General features: G+C 41.8%; 1 protein-coding gene across 1 annotated transcript in view; it reads left to right on the plus strand.

The window, feature by feature from the left end:
- The window catches only part of PTPRG (protein tyrosine phosphatase receptor type G), a 429,887-nt gene that overhangs the window by 344,494 nt on the left and 68,031 nt on the right, over window positions 1–17,362 (plus strand). Inside the window, exons 10-13 of the mRNA XM_054160911.1 lie at window positions 1,536–1,644; window positions 3,468–3,517; window positions 5,680–6,478; window positions 14,413–14,545. Of these exons, the coding sequence (XP_054016886.1) occupies window positions 1,536–1,644; window positions 3,468–3,517; window positions 5,680–6,478; window positions 14,413–14,545 (1,091 nt within the window). The remainder of the gene's footprint in view (window positions 1–1,535; window positions 1,645–3,467; window positions 3,518–5,679; window positions 6,479–14,412; window positions 14,546–17,362) is intronic.

The raw sequence follows: 17,362 nt of genomic DNA on the forward strand, positions 1-17,362 counted from the left end.
CCAGTGCTGTATGGTCAGATCTAGAAGGTTACCATGGAGTGGCCCTGTACAAACACTGCCTAAGTCTGGCAGTGGGAGAAAGAGGGAAGAGCAAGACAGTTCCATTGCAGATGGAAACACCAACCTATCTCCTCCATTTAGGATTTGATCTGCTTGTCATTCTTGTCTAAGTGGAAGCAAGTATTGTACCAGTCTTTAACATTCTCTGCATATAAAATCAAAGTGACATATTCAGGTTTGAAAGGCCTCCGTTTATTGTTAATCAAAGAAAGCCTCTAGAATAATGGAACCAGTAATTGTATATGCACATGAAAAATGCAGCAGCACAGACTGTTACTCCTAATGACTGTTACCATATTTTTTTTTCCAAATGCACAGTCCTCTGGGCCCATTCAATCAGTTATACAATAATACTTCTCTTATTCCCTTAGATGAAGATTCTTTTACTTCATTTCCATTTATATTTTCAATTTCCCCACTAGACATTGTTATCTGGGTCACATTAGGGAACGATGTGCCTCACGAAATCAGAAAGGAATCTATTGAAAGGCACCCAAGGTTATGATGCATTGTAACCTCTCTCTTGTCATAACTTTACACTCTTAAGGGAGACATTTTTTAATCAGGTATAACGAGGAGAGCCTTAATCAGCAAAAATGAGGTGGGCACAGTGAAAGCATCCTGCTCCATGTAAAAGAAATAATTAAAAATGCAGGGGATGTGATGGAGTGATAGCTTGGAAATAAATTGCAGTGAGACCCTGTGCTGTGCAGCAGAGCTTGGTGGTGAAGAAAGCAATGCCAATTTAGTCTGTTTTAGGGGCAAGAGAATAAGGAAACTCTTTTTTTCAGAGGAAAGTGTAATTTGCTTTCAGTGCTCTAGCAGAGATAGTTGGGCTGTCCTGTCTTAGACAGAGCTAGGCAAATCACTGCTGTTTGAAGTGACCCACACAGCTACTGCTGATGTCTGCTGCAAGACATGAACTGATGTGATGGTGGACTAAGGAAACACAGAAGAGTATCTGGAAGACAGCAGGGCAGTGTCTTAGGTCTAAGAATACACAGGGACGTCCCAGCCCAGGGTGCTGTGCCATCATGTCATACAGGCTACCAGCATCAAATCGTCATAGCCGCTTTGTCGCAAAATAGAGTCTGAACGTGCAGCAACGTTTCTGGCCTTATTCCATGTTTGGGACTTCGATCTCCATCTATAAAAATCTTACTTCATTTCCTGCAAGGTCAAATGATTTTAGGTTTAGGTTTTTCTGAGGAGTGTAGAGAATTTCAGGCATGAAGACTGTCACAAGAGCATATGCAGGATGTGTTCATTTGTTTCTCATGGTCAGAGTCTGGGTGCATCATTGTGGCATTGTCTTCTCCCGGGGGGGGGGTCTTGTGAATATTTCTGTTTAGAAATAAGTTTGTCTTACGTGGCATAAATGTCCTGTGTTAGCACAATGCTTTATATATTTCAAACTGATCGTGGACAGTACTGTGGGGGTAAAAAACTGAATAATATCTATTTTTTTTAAACAGAAGGCCATCATTAGCCATGTCTCACCTGACATCCTTTATCTGTTCAGAGTTCAAGCAGTTTGCCGAAATGAAATGCGTAGTGACTTTAGCCAGACTATGCTCTTTCAAGGTAAAAAAAAAACCCACATGCATATTTTTACACTAAATGATTCTTTGTTTGTTTAACATTTTCTTTACAGAGTGTAATATGGTATGGAATGATTTCAGAAGATGTTTGAATGCGTGTAGACAATGCTAATTTCAGATTGTGGCCAGTGACTTTGTCAGAATCCTATTTCTAGTGACTGGGGGGTTGCCTATGCCACTGCTAGCAGGGTTTGTCAGGGTTCAGGAGAATTCAGAGCTTTTCTTGCTAGTAGTTTGCCAATGCTTATGCATCAGAGGCACAGCTGTGGCAGAATGTGAGTGTGAGTGGTGTCTGTTTAATGCAAAGAGGAAAGGAGATTCTTCCTACCTTGATAAATCACATGTGGACACATTCAGGTTTTACCATGCACATAACCTCAGTGATTTCCAGAATGCACATATTTAAATGAAAAGAAAGAATTGAGTGGTCAAGCTGTCCTTTATAATGGATTTCCTTTTAAGTTTACTTGAGAAATCTGACAAAAGTTGAGGGAACTTGATGAAGTTTACAGATGTAGAAACCTCAGAATGAGTAATGGAAGAACAAAACAAGCAGAGAGTTAAAAAATCAAATCCTTGAGGTGAAGCAAAGGCTTATGTCAGTTGGGTCTCATGGCACAGACTCAGAGTATATGGAACAAAATAACAGAGTAGCGTTTCAGACTGATGTTCAGAAACTGTGGATGTTTTAATCCTGCTCTCTTAGTATTTAGCATCTGAAGAATACCAAGCTCTGGACCCAACTTAGTTCTGTGGAAGTGTCATGCACAGTGTTGGCAATACTGCAGACAAGAAAGGTCCTGTCCAAGCAACATCTCACATGCAGCTTTCAGTTTCTTAGTATCTCAGCACAGAGTTTTGTGCTTCACTTGTAAGTGCCAGAAAATTGTATATTATTGATTATCACTTCTTTTGGCAGGTAATAAAGTGGAAAAATTCTTTGAGATTTGACCATGGCACTTATTTAATTACAGTTAAGAGTAAATTGGTATTGACGATTTTGCCAGATACTCTCTGAGTACTCCAGCCTGGTGTTCAGAGTGGTGGAAGTGATACACATATGCCATGGAACAGATGTTGCATTCCCTTCATATCTCCCCAAAAGGAGCTATTCTTCTGACCTTTGGCTGTACCCAAGATCTAACCTAGAAAAAAATCTGCTTGAACTTTCAAAGTATTCTTCAGAGGCTAATTATAGTTGTCATTGAGATAAATAGCAATAAATAATAATAGTATTATCAGAAGGGCATAAAACAACTATTGTCAGGTGCTTATGCTTCTTGTGTAAGTCATGGAATCATTTCAGTTGGAAGAGACCTTTAAGATCATCAAGTCCAGCCATTAATCCAGTGCTGCAAGGTCACCATTAAAACCATGTCCCTCAGCAGTGCTTCTGCACGTCCTTTAAAATAGCTCCAGGGATGGTGACTCCACCACTTCCCTTGGCAGCCTGTTCCAGTGCTTTACAATCCTTGATGTGAACGAATACATTTTCCTAATATCCAACCTAAACCTTCTCTGAAACTCGAGACCATTTCTTCTTGTCATATAAAACAAGGACATTGACAAGTTAAGGACGTTTGATCCAACTTGAGTCTGAAGGAGGGCATGTGTTTTATGCATTGTCAGGCCTGAGCTGTTAAAGACAAACGAACCTCTCTTTAGATACAAGCGGCAGGCAAGGTGGTAACTCCAGAGCCCTGTGTGCATGCTGTTTTGTAGAAGCCCCATTCAGCAGTTGTGTAGCAGTTTCACCAGTGCCTGCCTCCCTCCCAGCACGCTGACGCTTTGTTCTTTGTTTCTCAGCTAACACTACTCGAATTTTCGAGGGGACCAGAATTGTGAAAACAGGAGTGGTAAGTCGTGGCCATGGGTGACGGGGGAGCACGAGTGGGTGGTGGTATCGGGGGTGTTGGCTCCAGGGGGGCGGCGTTCCCACCAGGTGGCAGCACGGGGCTGGGAATCCGCGGCAGGACCAAGCTGTCCTTTGGAGATGCTGGTGGACACCAGCCACGAATGGGTTTGTAACATACTACTGGAACTGTTTGGCTTCATAGTCCAAGAGGCTTTGACTGCTGGAGAGTCATGTATTAAAAAAATCTACCCGTGTAGGTACTGAACTCATTTAAAGGGGATTTGTAATGTTAATGACGACTGTGGAAATAAATTCTGTTTTATTAACTGTATAACCAGAAGTGAATGCAATAAGAAAAGCCTTCACACACAGCATCTTTGTTCTTCTGGTGCTTTAAGAATACCTGCTATTGTGTGACTAAAGCCTTAACAAGCTCTTTGTTTTAATTTTACTTCAAGTGAGACTGTAATGACTCACTGACGCTGACTTTTTGTGTTCAGAATCAGAAATGCTGATACATGTACAGCAAAACTGGAATACACTGTTTCAGTTTTGAAAACTTGACTAGGTTATTTAACATAAGCTATCCATAACCTGAAGTTCTTGGCACTTGGTATACTGAATTGTTCAGTCAAATTTATGGACTGAATTCATACCATAGAATTTACTCTAAGTAATTTGCTCCTGGTTTTATTCTGTTCCAGTCTGATATACTCCCTAGTAAGCAAATAACACATACAAACCTTGAATTTGAATGAATAATGTTTGTTTAATGATGTATAGAGGTATTCTAGACATAGAAAATCTGCTGTCAAATTCTAATACTCAGTCCAGCTTTGAGAGTGTACATGCCAGCAAATAGCAAATCTCACAGTACCTTAGGGATTCACACTGATAAGTATCTGAAAGTTTAGATGCTTATTTAAAGTTTTGGCTTGAAATCTCTGAAGCACAGGTTTTCTCCTGAGATCTCAGGTTCTCTGTGATTGCAGTGGGTCAAAAAATATGTCAGAAAACAACCTTCCTTGGGTTGTTGCAGCATTTCAACTACACAGGCTGACTAAAACCAGGAATTGCAGAAGGACATAGAAATAAGTTACAAAGTTCAGTTCCAAAAAGAAACACTACAATTTTACTCCATGTTCAGTAGCACCTATTTAACCCTCATTTGTCCTTGTCTCGTGTGTACCTCTCCAGCTAATGTTCCTCTTGCTGATGAATTCAGTAACATTGAGACATTTTTCGGTAAGCTGGAGGGAGTACGGTCAGGCTGGCCAGGCAGAACTGCTACCCCAGGTCTTCCACAGAATTGTTCCTTGTCCTTAGCTGACTCACTTCAGTGTCTTTTTCCACATGTACTTCAGGCAGGTTAATTGCTTGTCTAGTAATGGGGAATGCTGAGTCTGTACATGGGTGCCACAGCCTGGTGGTCCTGGTTAGAGGCTATGGAGACCCGCCAAAGGGTTCCTGATGTTCTCCAAGTCCTTTGTGAGTCCCCCACTGGCTGTGCCGCAGGTCTTTTCTAATGAGAGTGACACCTCCCTGTAGCACCAATCCTTAGGAGAATAATGCCAGTGGATAAATTAAAGAAATAAAAATAGTAATGTTCGAGGCCTTGACAATGTGTGTGGGAAGAGGCAGAGTTCCCCATCAGAGCAGACCCAGGAGCCACAGTTGCTCACACTGGTAACACAGCCCTTATTTTGGGACAGCCCTTATGTAACACTGTATTTTTAAACTTCTTTATACTGGGGATTAAAGCACTGTGAGTAATGCAGCTAAACTCATTAAACTCCTTTACATCCTTCTCACCCCTGAAAGGAGACGTTATTCACAAGTCACCAGTGACGTGAGTGGAGAAGATCTCACTGTAAAGTAAAGATAAGGATAAAGAGGTTTTAAATTATAATCATAGTTTGGAAATGGAGAATGCTGGGAGATTTCTTCCCTTCCTGGTTTGCAGTGTAGCTCAGTGACATGTCCCATTCCTGGTTTGGCCCTGCATCCAGCTGGTGCAAGTCTCTCCATTTTAAGAGAATAGAATCATGTGTGTGGAAAAGGAGGGAAAAGAAAAGTAAAAATTACTCTGGGTAGCATGTTGGGACCTCCACTGATGCTCTCTGCTGTGTTTTCTTCCCTTCTGCTGCCGGTGACCTCCTCAAGCCCACAGCATCTCCTGCCTCCTCAGCTGACATGGCTCCCATCAGCTCCGGCTCCTCCACCTGGACCTCCTCAGGGCTCCCCTTCTCATTTGTATCCATGGCCACGGGGATGGGGCCTTCCTCCAGTGGCAGCCAGGCCACCATGGCCTCAGTGGTGACCAGCACTTTGCTGGCAGGGCTGGGCTTCAGCGGTGGTGGCATCTCCTCCTTCCCTAGCAGCGTGTGGCCCACCCGGCTCCCCGCGGCGGCTGCCCCCAGCAAACAGGCAGGGCGGCCGGTAGTGGCTGCCACCGAGGCACCGGCTGCCGCCTCCCCTGGGCCAGAGCGGGACTCGGCACTGACAAAGGACAGTGAGGGAGCCGAGGAGGGGGAGAAGGATGAAAAGAGTGAAAGTGAGGATGGGGAAAGAGAGCATGAGGAAGAGGAGGAAAAGGATGCTGAGAAGAAGGAGAAAAACAGAGCGACGGCTGCCGCAGAGGCACACAATAGCACGGAGCCCAGCGTGGCCACAGCTTCCCCCAACCGGACTGCTGAGGAGGAAGGAAATAAAACCATATCGGGTAAAGAGCCAGACCAAAACATTGCCCCCACGGCTGGAGGCCCTGAGAAGGAGAGCTTTGCCGAAGCAGATGCTCAGCCACAGCCGCTCCCTTCCACCCAAGTGCCACCAGCGTTCACCAACGAACTTTACCTGGGGAAGATCCCAAGAAGACCAGAGACAACAAAAAGACCTCCTTCAAAGGAGGATAGGTTTCCAGAGGAGTACCCTTCAGATAACAAATTCATCACCATTAACCCAGGTGAGTGACCTTCAGGGAAACTTTATACCAGCATAAGACTGTTGGAAAAATGACACCATTCAAAGTCCTTACTGGTTTCCAGTAGATACAACATTTTTGTGGTTCCTCACTTTGTCACAGGACCCAACCCACAAAATGTTATTGGGGGAAGAATCATCCTTTTACTTCATTGGGACATATTGTATTGCTTATGGGAAGATAAAATTTGGAAAGATGTTAACCCCCCGATGTGATGAATTAAGATTTCAGTCTAGGAAAAAAGAAAGGGGAATGCAGTGAGCTATAACTGTGAAATTAATTTGGAAGTCCAGGTGCTGTGCCAAGCTCGTATTTCATGGAAAGGTTCCTATGTGTGCTGTAAGCTACAGTAATTTATCTGCAGGATTGTCCCTGATTTGGCTTTGAGAGATTCTCCCAAATACGGGATCATCAGTGGTTTAGTTCTTATTTAAAGCCTACATGCTATGATCTTCCAAGACAAGGTACCTTTTGCACTGAAGTTACTTCTCCCTCCCCTATGAAAAATAAACCTGCTGGCAGAGTTCATGTATTTTCTTGCTTGTCTTGGTGAGAATTACCAATGTTCCTGTACACGCCAACGCTGGTTGTATGTACCAGCTCCCCAGTATGTACACAGCAAATACGACCTTCTGGAAGCATGCCCTGATGATCTGCATGGGCACCAAGCCCTGTGTGGTCAGGATTTGCTGACAAGCCTATGTAAACATGTATCTCACCGTGTTCCCAACTTGCTGTGCAGGAAATCCCCTGCATGTGCACATGTTTTTGCTTGGGAAGCTCCAGGCACTGGTGAGGAAAACAGATCTTATAACTGCAAGGAGCAAATGGAGTACCTGTGTATGGATTTATTTGCAGAGTAAGGGCTGAGATTTTGATACTGTGATGAGTTTGTTGAGTGGTTCTGTGTATTGCCATAGCACTTAGGAGATAGTGCACCGTTTTCTTTGTTTGCTTGATGGGATTTTTTTTACTGTTATTGTTTGTTTTGCTAATCTAGAGACTACTCTGTAATTTTGTTTTTCCATCAAAGCTACTCAAGAGTAGAGTGAAAAAACCCGACATTAATTTTTCCCTACATTTATAAACACAAAAATGCAGACATTGTGCACTCAGTTATAGCTCAGAACCAATTTAGAAAACAAAGCTAAATCCAATCTTTAATAACATTTGTTACAGAAATGCTGACCTGACTCTAATGCTGTGAATCATAACTGTTCTGTGAGAGAACAGATTAACAATGTGGAAGCCAAGAAACCTGCACCAGGTTGTGTTGATTTGTTAGAAATAGAAATGTTTTTTCTTACTCCTACACTGGAAATATTCTCCAAAGTCTAGTGCTCCCACTGAATATGGTCTGAGGGAGCCTGTCAGGCAGCTTTCAGTGTGCCATTTGGCCTTGTTCTAGCCATGCTTTGTAGTGTTGGGAGAAAGCATTCAGACCCCAGAAATTCAATCTGCCTGGGTAAATCTGACTCTGATATAGTTGTCTTCATCCTGCCTTCTGCTTCCCTGTTCCTCATGTGTCAGATTCTTGGATGGCCCAAGTACAATATCCCTCATGTAAGACCCAGAAAGAGCCTCATGGTGTATTCTCAGCCTAATAAATTCAAGGCAGGATGGGTAGTTGGTCTTGTTTCTTGGCTCACAATGGTATTGTTATTAGATTGGATTTTATTCTGGATTTTATTCTGTGGTGAAGTTAAGATGAAAAAGATGAAAATCAATGACATGGGGAAATATTGTTAATATTGCTAAGAAGTACTTCCTGGTTATTGTGAATTGTATCCCCTTAGTCTACAGTGATTTCTCTTTTAGTATGCAGAGAACTATCACTGAAAGTGGTTCAATACATCTTTGCCTCCTACTAGACAGCCTCTTTTAAGAGCTCAGATCACCTGCAGGCTTGGAGGCTTGAAATGACCCTGCCTGAAGGCTGCATGCAAAGCCAAGTCTTGAAAGGACTCTGCAAATTAGGTTTTCCATCTTTTTATATAGAGGGAGGATAACTTACTAAGATTTTACAGAAGTGTTTTACAAAAATGGCCTCCACGTGTAGGAAACCACAGCTGAAATAAGCAGCACATGTTAGCTAGGGGGAAAGATAAGTGGAAAAGTCACCTCTTTCACCCAAATGAACCTTGTTTAAATCTCCCTTGAACTTCTGGTGACATACCCAAGATGAGGAGAAGAAACTACCACATTTTCAGCATCCCAGACTACCTTCTCCAAGGTCCCTCAGTGTACAGAGGAGGACACTTGGCAGCAAAAGGGCTGGGAATGGCTATTCAGAGATGAAGGAGGGCTTATTTGCGCCATTTTCCTTTGGGTAGAGGTTCATTCTCTGTCCTTTACCTCCAGGTGGAAGAAGTCACAAATGTGGTGACTCTGCTTCCTCTCCAGACATTGGGACTGTCTATTGATTTTAAGCTCTGAGAACATTTTGAGGTGGTTTTTATTTGCTTTGGGACAGCGGCTTTCTATGTGAATCTCTCTGTACCAGGTGTGAGGACTTTGTCTTTCAGTCTCTTCAGGCATGTCCTTTTCTTTGCATCTCATCTGACCAGGCTTCTGCAGTGGATAGCTGAGCTCTGGTTAACCTAGAATTTGTCCAGATATTTTACTGGATGGCCTATTGAGAGTGCTACCCTTGTGAGAAGACTCTTAGGAATGCAAAAGGAGCTTTCCTACCAGGCCGGATCTAAGTTACCAGAGCCACATGCCAGCAAAACCCACAGCTGGTAAACTGGCCTATCAGTCAAACACTAGCACAAAGTCTCAGACTAACTGCTTCAGCTTAATTGTTTTCCACAGAAATACAGAAATTTGCAGTTCATACAGGCATACCTGACCTAGCTTCCACAAGCAGCTGAGTTCAGTGCAAAACTCCAGACCTAAGCAAGGCCCCTTCCTATGAGAATGGGACTTAAAGGTTTTCCATAACAAGGTAAACCTGAAATCAGGACAATGACCAGCAAAGCCAGGAGGTTATTGCCAGATGTGTCTGAAAGCATTCTTGAATATCAGGACAGCTGAAAGAGACTGAAGACCATTTCCAAAGTGAGCAGAAAGAATACCAGTGGCATAGAATCATGGGTAGAAACTTCTTTGGACACATCCTTCTCCGGGAAAGCAGTTTTTAAAAGCTGTCCAGGTTTGGAAAAGAAGTTTTTGTGAGTGGAAAGTTTAATCGTTTTGAAGAGTAGAAAATTGTTTCATAAGAATGTACACTTGTAAAATTAATTGTATAGCATCAAATTAGCAGTTGTAAGGAGATAACTGAATGGGGAAGTACTCATGAGCGTGGATGATTAGAGGAGAACAGGGAACACATGAGAAATTACAGGGAAAGTGCGAGGCCAATTAGTACAGCAAGGCTCATTTTCTTTTAGTGCTTATTTCACACGCACATACACACACACACCTCTCCTGAGGCCATGTCATTATTTTCCAAATGGCATTGGCCTCTTCTTGTGTGGTGGTATCGGCCAACACTAATGATTTTCTCCTGTCACTGAACGCTTGCTTGCATTCCCCTCTTTCATTCTCCTGATCATCCTTTTCTCTGTTTTGGTGCCCGCATTAGACTAATTGTACCTTTGATCTGCAACTGTTACACGCACAGCTGCTCAGCATTGTCCGTGACTCTGAAACCTGAAAATTAGAAAAACAGCAATTAAAGTGGTGCTCTACCAAAAAAAAAAAAAAAAAGAAAGAAAGAAAGAAACCCAGCATGATTCAGTTTAATCAAGTTAAAGTAAATACTATCCCAGAGAATTTTGGTTTGGCTGGACAGTTAAACAGATCCTTTTTATTTGACAGGAGGTGACAAATGGGTTTTTTTGTGAGCAAAGTAATAGTTGTCCAGCTGGGACTAAGAACAGAAATGTGGGTTTGGCCCTTGATCCAAACTTCAGTCAGGTCCTCCTATCCGTCAGCACTCACCCACATCTGCCGAGTTCCTTCCATTAGAGGGCTTTGTAGAGACATCATGATGTGCAGTGATAAATCTCAGACCTGGTGTATGCTTTTAGCAGAGACCAAATTTTGGTTTTGTAGAGCAGTCTTTGCCGGGTCTGAGGTTGCAAAAGCCTTTTAGGGATAACCTCATTAAGATAATTAAACATCTGTGTAATTCGTTCTTTCTCCATCCATGGCAAGGATTGTTAAGCTGTATTTTCATGTGGCACTTGAGCCATTTTGCCTGGCAACTTACAGGAGCAAACAGCAGAATGGCTTCAAAAAATAAAAGGATTGAAGTATTTGATGTTTGCAAGTATGAATTTCAGCTACCTAGCATCAGGATTAAATATGATTGGCATCTGTTTACAAAACAGTGAAAAGTCATGCTTAGTTGTGCACAGCCCATGCATATGATTGCTGCAGGAATGCCTTTAAAGAAATGGGGAGAAAATAGCTGCACAGTGGCATGAGCTTGTGCCAAAGGTAATACTTTTCTTGAAAGCATATTTGCCTTTTCATAGTTGAATAATATGGCCAGTACCATTTTTCAGAATGAATTGACACCTTTGTGTAAATCCATAATTTCGTTTACTCAAAGGAAAGCTGAGATGCTGACTTTCTGCAAGCCTGGATGGTTGGAGGCAGTTCAGCAAGCAGGGGTTTTCCTTTGGCCTGCAGAACACCCTTGTTGTCGTAGGTAGCAATATCTGTAACAGTACAACAAACAGTACTTTGGCCTGATGGTTTGTGCAAGGACAAGGGATGATAAAGGTAGTTAGGTTATATAGTACAGTTTTGGCTGCTTACTATAGCAAGCAGTGTTACAAAGGGGAAATCAACATGTTTCCATTCTCAGGAACCAATTACCAAGAATACAGGGAAAAACAGTACATTTCACAAATTGTAGAATGCCTCTTTCTTGCCTTGACCTTTGTGCAAAAGCCGTGCTGCCAAAGCCTCCCTCACTGCCTAATGCCCTCTTATACTGTGTCAGGGCCTCATCCATCCAGGACCTGGATGGAACTGCTGAATGGGTGGTTCACTGGAGTTACAGATTTTTCCAGACGCAGGAATGGATTCAGCAGTGCCAGGGCTTGTATTGTGTGGGACCTCCTGAAACAGATATGCTGTAATAATTTTTATTCCTTCCTACTGGGATGAATTCCAAGCCAGTAAAAGGCAAACTGAATTAATTCAACGAAGGCATATGCCACTGGAAACTGTTTACATTTCTTAGCAAAAATGGAGTTTCCTGGTCCATTTTTTAAGCTTTTCCACCCCCCCACCCTTCTGAAGTACAGCATATGGTGGGCACCGTTACAAGGCTATGCTACTGACACTACCAAGCCTCAACATTCTTGCTTTGGAAAAGAGTGAATTGCTGACTGGTTTTTAATATTGTAATATTTTGTTAGTGAGGCTGTAAAGGCCCAGTTTTGTCCTATTTCATTTGTATGTTCCCAAACTCTTTTTCCAAGCTACCCAGTGTGCTGCCTTTTCTTAGACTCTTCTGCTAAGATACTCAAGAGACAGGCACCAGCTCTCTAGCTGTGCTGCTGTATCTGGCCCAAGCATCATTCTATTACAATTTTTATTGGCATTGGTATGTTTAAGCTCTCTCAACGCTTTACTTAAGCAGCTGAAAACACCTAAGACTTTTCCTTCAAAGCCAGCATAGGAACAGTCTCTTTTTTCTGAAGTACATCACTGGTTGGACATTGCCAAATGTAATTTAAGGGCTGGCCATCAGCATGCAGGAATGATATTTCCTATTCTGGCTCTCAGCATACTGAACGTTTTCTTATCCTCACATCTGTGGTACAGGGAGTTGGCAGGGTCAGATAAGTGTATTCTCCACAGTAGACTGACTAAGAGAAGCACTGTGAGCACTGCAGAATTTAATAGTGTGCGTTGGGACTCCAGCCCATGCTGTGCTTACAATGGAATTTAATTTTCTTCCCATGCAAACAGAGACATATGTTTTTGTGTTGAAACGTGTGGAGGTGAAACTAAACAGAATACCGTCCTTGGAGAGAAATGAAGCAACACCCTAATGGATGTAAGGTGGTGGAACTGTTTAGCTCTCCCAGGAAGTTTTATTACACTGCATGTTTTTTTTGCTTTGTCCTCCTTACCATTCTGATTAGTAACACCTCACAGGCTTAATTTTTTCATGCTCTTAAATGCTTTGAAATGAACTGATAAAAACTGATGCCTCAGGGCTTACGATTTTTGCAAGTTTGGCAAACGCACAGAATAAGTCTTCACTCTGATTTGGGGGTTTTTCTTTTTCTTACTCTTTGCTAGTCACAGAAGTCAAAGACCTGTCTTAAAAATGGTGTGTTCTGTATTATTAGTAAGCTGTGAAGAAGAAAGCTCACCGCATGCTCAAGGCACGATGTTGTGTGCCCGTTCGGCAAAGTGGCACTGTTGGTCATCTCGGTAGCCTTGCTTACTGAAGTTGGAGACAACTGGCTACTCATCTCTCTTTTGATCAGTTCTATACTCAGTGCACGTTCACTTCCCCCAAACATCCCTCTGATTAGCACCTCATTTAGGCTGCTTGCTAAAGGGCATTACCTCCATCAGCCTACTTCTTAAAACTAGAAAGATTTCTTGCTGGGCTTGCAGCAGCCTGCAGCCTTGCTCTGTTTTCAGCAGTCAGGCAAAAGCATTTACAATTAACCTTTACTTCCATGTTAGTTGAATTTTACTCCTGCCTATAGAGGAGCATAATCTAAATGCTATTAAAATAGAGTATGACTTCATATTATGTGACATCTGGTGACTTCCAATTATCTGTGTTTTGCCTGCCTATGGTGAAAAGGCAATTATGTTCTTCTGGTAGGATTTGCAGCAGTTTCAGAAGATATGATAGTACAATACTGAACAAGGGCAAGGAAGCACATTGGTAAGGAAAGACTCACACACAGGCTAAAAAGTAGAACTCAAGTGTGTATATTTCAATCCTTGTTGAAATCTGAAGCTGTTTACACTAATCCTTTCCCATTACATCCTGTTGACAGGTATTGATCAACTACTGCCTGTTTGTTAGGAAACACGAACAAGATACAGAATCCACTTCTGTATTTTTCTTTTATCATTCTGTCTAAAACCATTTATTTGTCAAGCCTATGTTAATTGGCACAAACTAGATGTCTTTTAAAATATGTTGATACTGTGTCTATGCTCATTGGCTGCAGTACTTACAGAACCTCTAGGTAGTCATCCTATATATGATGCAGGAATTTTAACGAGATGCCATGTGCAAGTGAAACAGAGTTACTTGGCCAAATCTCAGGATATTGACCAACTTTAATTTTGTTCAAAAGCTGTGGCATAATGATTTCTTCTGTCAGTTACAACACATCCTATCCATTCATTCTTCCATCCATCTTGACAATCCATATGCTAAAAAGTGCTTTCGTATGCAGCAACTCACCAGATTGTGACAATTCTGCAAATGATGTGACATGACACCCAACATGTTGAGGGGTTTTTATTTTAAGATAGTTACCAAGAAATGTGTTTCTGAAGTATTACACTAAGCTTTACAAACAGGGCTGTCCTGTAGTGTTGAGAAACAGAGTGCATTTATCTGCAAACACTGATGACCAAGCAAGGTGTTTACTTTCTTACCTGGACTCAATGACTTATTGGAGTACTTCACATATGATAATAGGCACTTGCACAATAGAGTCCTAAAATTTTCTATGAGACTGTAATTAAAGGCAGCAGTAAAATCCAAGCCATATGTGGCAATAAACACCATACTTTTGTGCTCTCATGTCTCAGACTAAAGACAAATGGAGTTCCACCCTGCATCTAGAAGATCCTTGCTCTGTTTACTCATACCATGTAAAATGGACAATCTATTTGTTTTTCTTACACATTTTTCCATCCAGTAATTCCCTTTCCGTTTAGTGACTGTTTTTGTTGTGTTTAACTCACAGCTGACAAGAACAGTTCCAGCATGGCCACAAGACCTTCTCCTGGTAAAATGGAATGGATCATCCCGCTTATTGTGGTCTCAGCACTGACCTTCATGTGCCTCATTCTTCTCATTGCTGTGCTTGTCTACTGGAGGTAAGCCTGTTTCCTTTTGATTGGAAAGTGATTATAATTTAAAACACATTTCAGATAATGTTTTTTAATGTGGTCCTGTGCTTTTTAGTTCATTAGATGTTACAGTGATAGATGCATTGAATAACACTGGAAGCTAGAACAGCTCTGTGGGTTAACTGTTCTGCTGATTTAAATATTGATTTTTGTGTCATGAAAATAAGCTTGATAGAGCTCTAGCAATAGTAAAGCCGGCTGTAAGGCTGGCAAATATTTTCACAATTAGTCCCTCTAATATACCTATTGTCTTGGCCTTCAGGAGAGGTCATCATGGGCGAAAAGCCCGGTAAGACTGGGCTTGGTTCTGTGGGTGGTTTGCCACAGACTTCCTGTGTGATCTTAAGAAGTTCTTTTCTTCCCTTGACTGTGCTTCAAGAAAGAAGGATGAGCTTGTTTCACATTGCATAGCAATGCTCTGAGTTCAGTATCATTGTGAAGTGTTAGAAGTGCAGCCTGCAAGATCTTGAAAATAAAGATTGCCTCTCACAAAGAGGTACTGTCCTTTACAGAAGTGGCCATCATGGCAGTGGTGGAGACCAGGGTTAGCATCAACAAAACTGTATCCATTTGATTTAGAGTAAATTAAAATCTCCAGCAACTTCTTGTGCTAGAACCAGAACCCAAAGACACCTCATTTATCTGATAGTAAATCAGAGATTAGTCTGTGCCACACCAGCCTATTCTATTTCAAAACCTGATTAAATGGAACGCAGAAAAATATCCTTGATGGAGAAATAGAAGTCCAGTGATCATTATATTTGCAGAATTGCTTTAAAAACTACCAAGCCGGTTTTCAGTGCACCCATTTCACTGACAATTAGTTGGCCAAATTGCTGAGGTTGGGAACAATTAAAAGAATATTAATAAATAGATTACAATAATCTTGTGAAAATAATTTCTATGAACATTGTCATTGTAGTAGGACAATAAAATTGCAGCTATAATTGAAAAGGTTCTGAAGAGCCAATTGGAGTATCCTTCAATGTATTTTCTTTATTTGAAGAACTAAACTTGGTCACATCTACACCAGGCAAGCCCTTGAAGGATGTGGTATATCCTGAAGCGCTGCAATGACAAGCTTGTAGTACTTCTCTTGCATTGATGCAAAATGCTCTTCTAAGGAGGAAAGGTTTTGAAATAAAATACTAACAGTTATTACCAAGAAGAATGTTGGTACCTCTCAGTGATTGGAAAACATTTCCATTTCCTGAAATTTCACTCATGGATCTATCTAGAAAAGCAGTTGCAAAACTAGTGTTTAATTCACTTAAAGTAACAATGCCATCCCTGAGAAGATACTGAAGTATCTACTGGCATAGTGACCAGGAGTTACAGGCTAATTTTGGTAAAAATAGAATAGAATAGAATAGAATAGAATAGAATAGAATAGAATAGAATAGAATAGAATAGAATAGAATAGAATAGACCAGGTTGGAAGAGACCTTCGAGATCATTGTGTCCAACCTATCATCCAACACTACCCAATCAACTAAACCATGGAACCAAGCATCCTGTCAAGCCTCGCCCTGAACACCCCCAGTGACGGCGACCCCACCACCTCCTCAGGCAGCCCATTCCAATGGGCAATCACTCTCTCTGTGTAAAACTTCCTTCTAACCTCCAGCCTAAACCTCCCCTGATGCAGCCTGAGACTGTGCCCTCTTGTTCTGGTACTGGTTGCCTGGGAGAAGAGACCAACTTCTGCCTCACTACAACCCCCCTTCAGGTAGTTGTAGAGAGCAATAAGGTCACCCCTGAGTCTCCTCTTCTCCAGACTAAGCAACCCCAGCTCCCTCAATCTCTCCTCACAGGGCTTGTGCTCCAAGCCCCTCACCAACCTTGTTGCCCTTTTCTGGACACGCTCCAGCAAGTCAACCTCCTTCCTAAACTGAGGGGCCCAGAACTGGACACAGTACTCAAGGTGCAGCCTAACCAGTGCAGTGTACAGGGGCAGAATGACCTCCCTGCTCCTGCTGGCCACACTGTTCCTGATGCAGGCCAGGATGCCATTGGCCCTCCTGGCTGCCTGGGCACACTGCAGGCTCATGTTCAGCCTATGTTCAGCCCATGTTCAGCTTCTGCATTATTCAAGCATTATTCAAGTCCAAAATCATGGTATGTTGATTAAAGTTAAATACTTTTTATATTCAAAATTCTTAGCTGTTGACCTCATAAAAAAATTATTTGCTTCATCATAACCAACATGCAGATAAATCCAGGAAGATGCAGGAACAAAGACTTGAGCTGAAACCAAATTACTTTTCCAGTGATGTTTGTTATTTTGCATATGGACAGTAATTGGCTCTTATCTGCTCTCCATAATCTGCATGAGTACATAACATCCATCTATGGCTTTGGTGAAATTATGAGCATTGTCATTAATACCCTTGACAGCAGTGGATCAATTTTTTTGTGTATAATTCATATTGCAAAAAAGGTGGATATTTAAAATTTAATATAGACATCGAAAGTATCTCATGCAGGAATCAAAGTTTTTTGATAGATATGAGAAAGCAGTCAAGCTTGTTTACTGAGGAACAATAAGTAAATTGCACTCCTGTGTCCACCTTCATAGTTGTGAGGATTTTTTTAACAAATTCAGAGGCTGTACAGAAGTAAACTTATGTTTAAGGTTAAATCAACAAGCAACTGGAGCACAAATTGTCCGCAGTAACATTTCACATTGTGCAGACCGTGTCACTGAAGTGGCAGCACAGCGTTTTGTGTGCCCTTTTCAGTGTGATTGCCTTTCCTTAGGAAAAATAAAATGTTTATCTCTGT

Source organism: Dryobates pubescens, chromosome 1, assembly GCF_014839835.1.
Source record: "Dryobates pubescens isolate bDryPub1 chromosome 1, bDryPub1.pri, whole genome shotgun sequence".
Lineage (NCBI taxonomy): Eukaryota > Metazoa > Chordata > Aves > Piciformes > Picidae > Dryobates > Dryobates pubescens.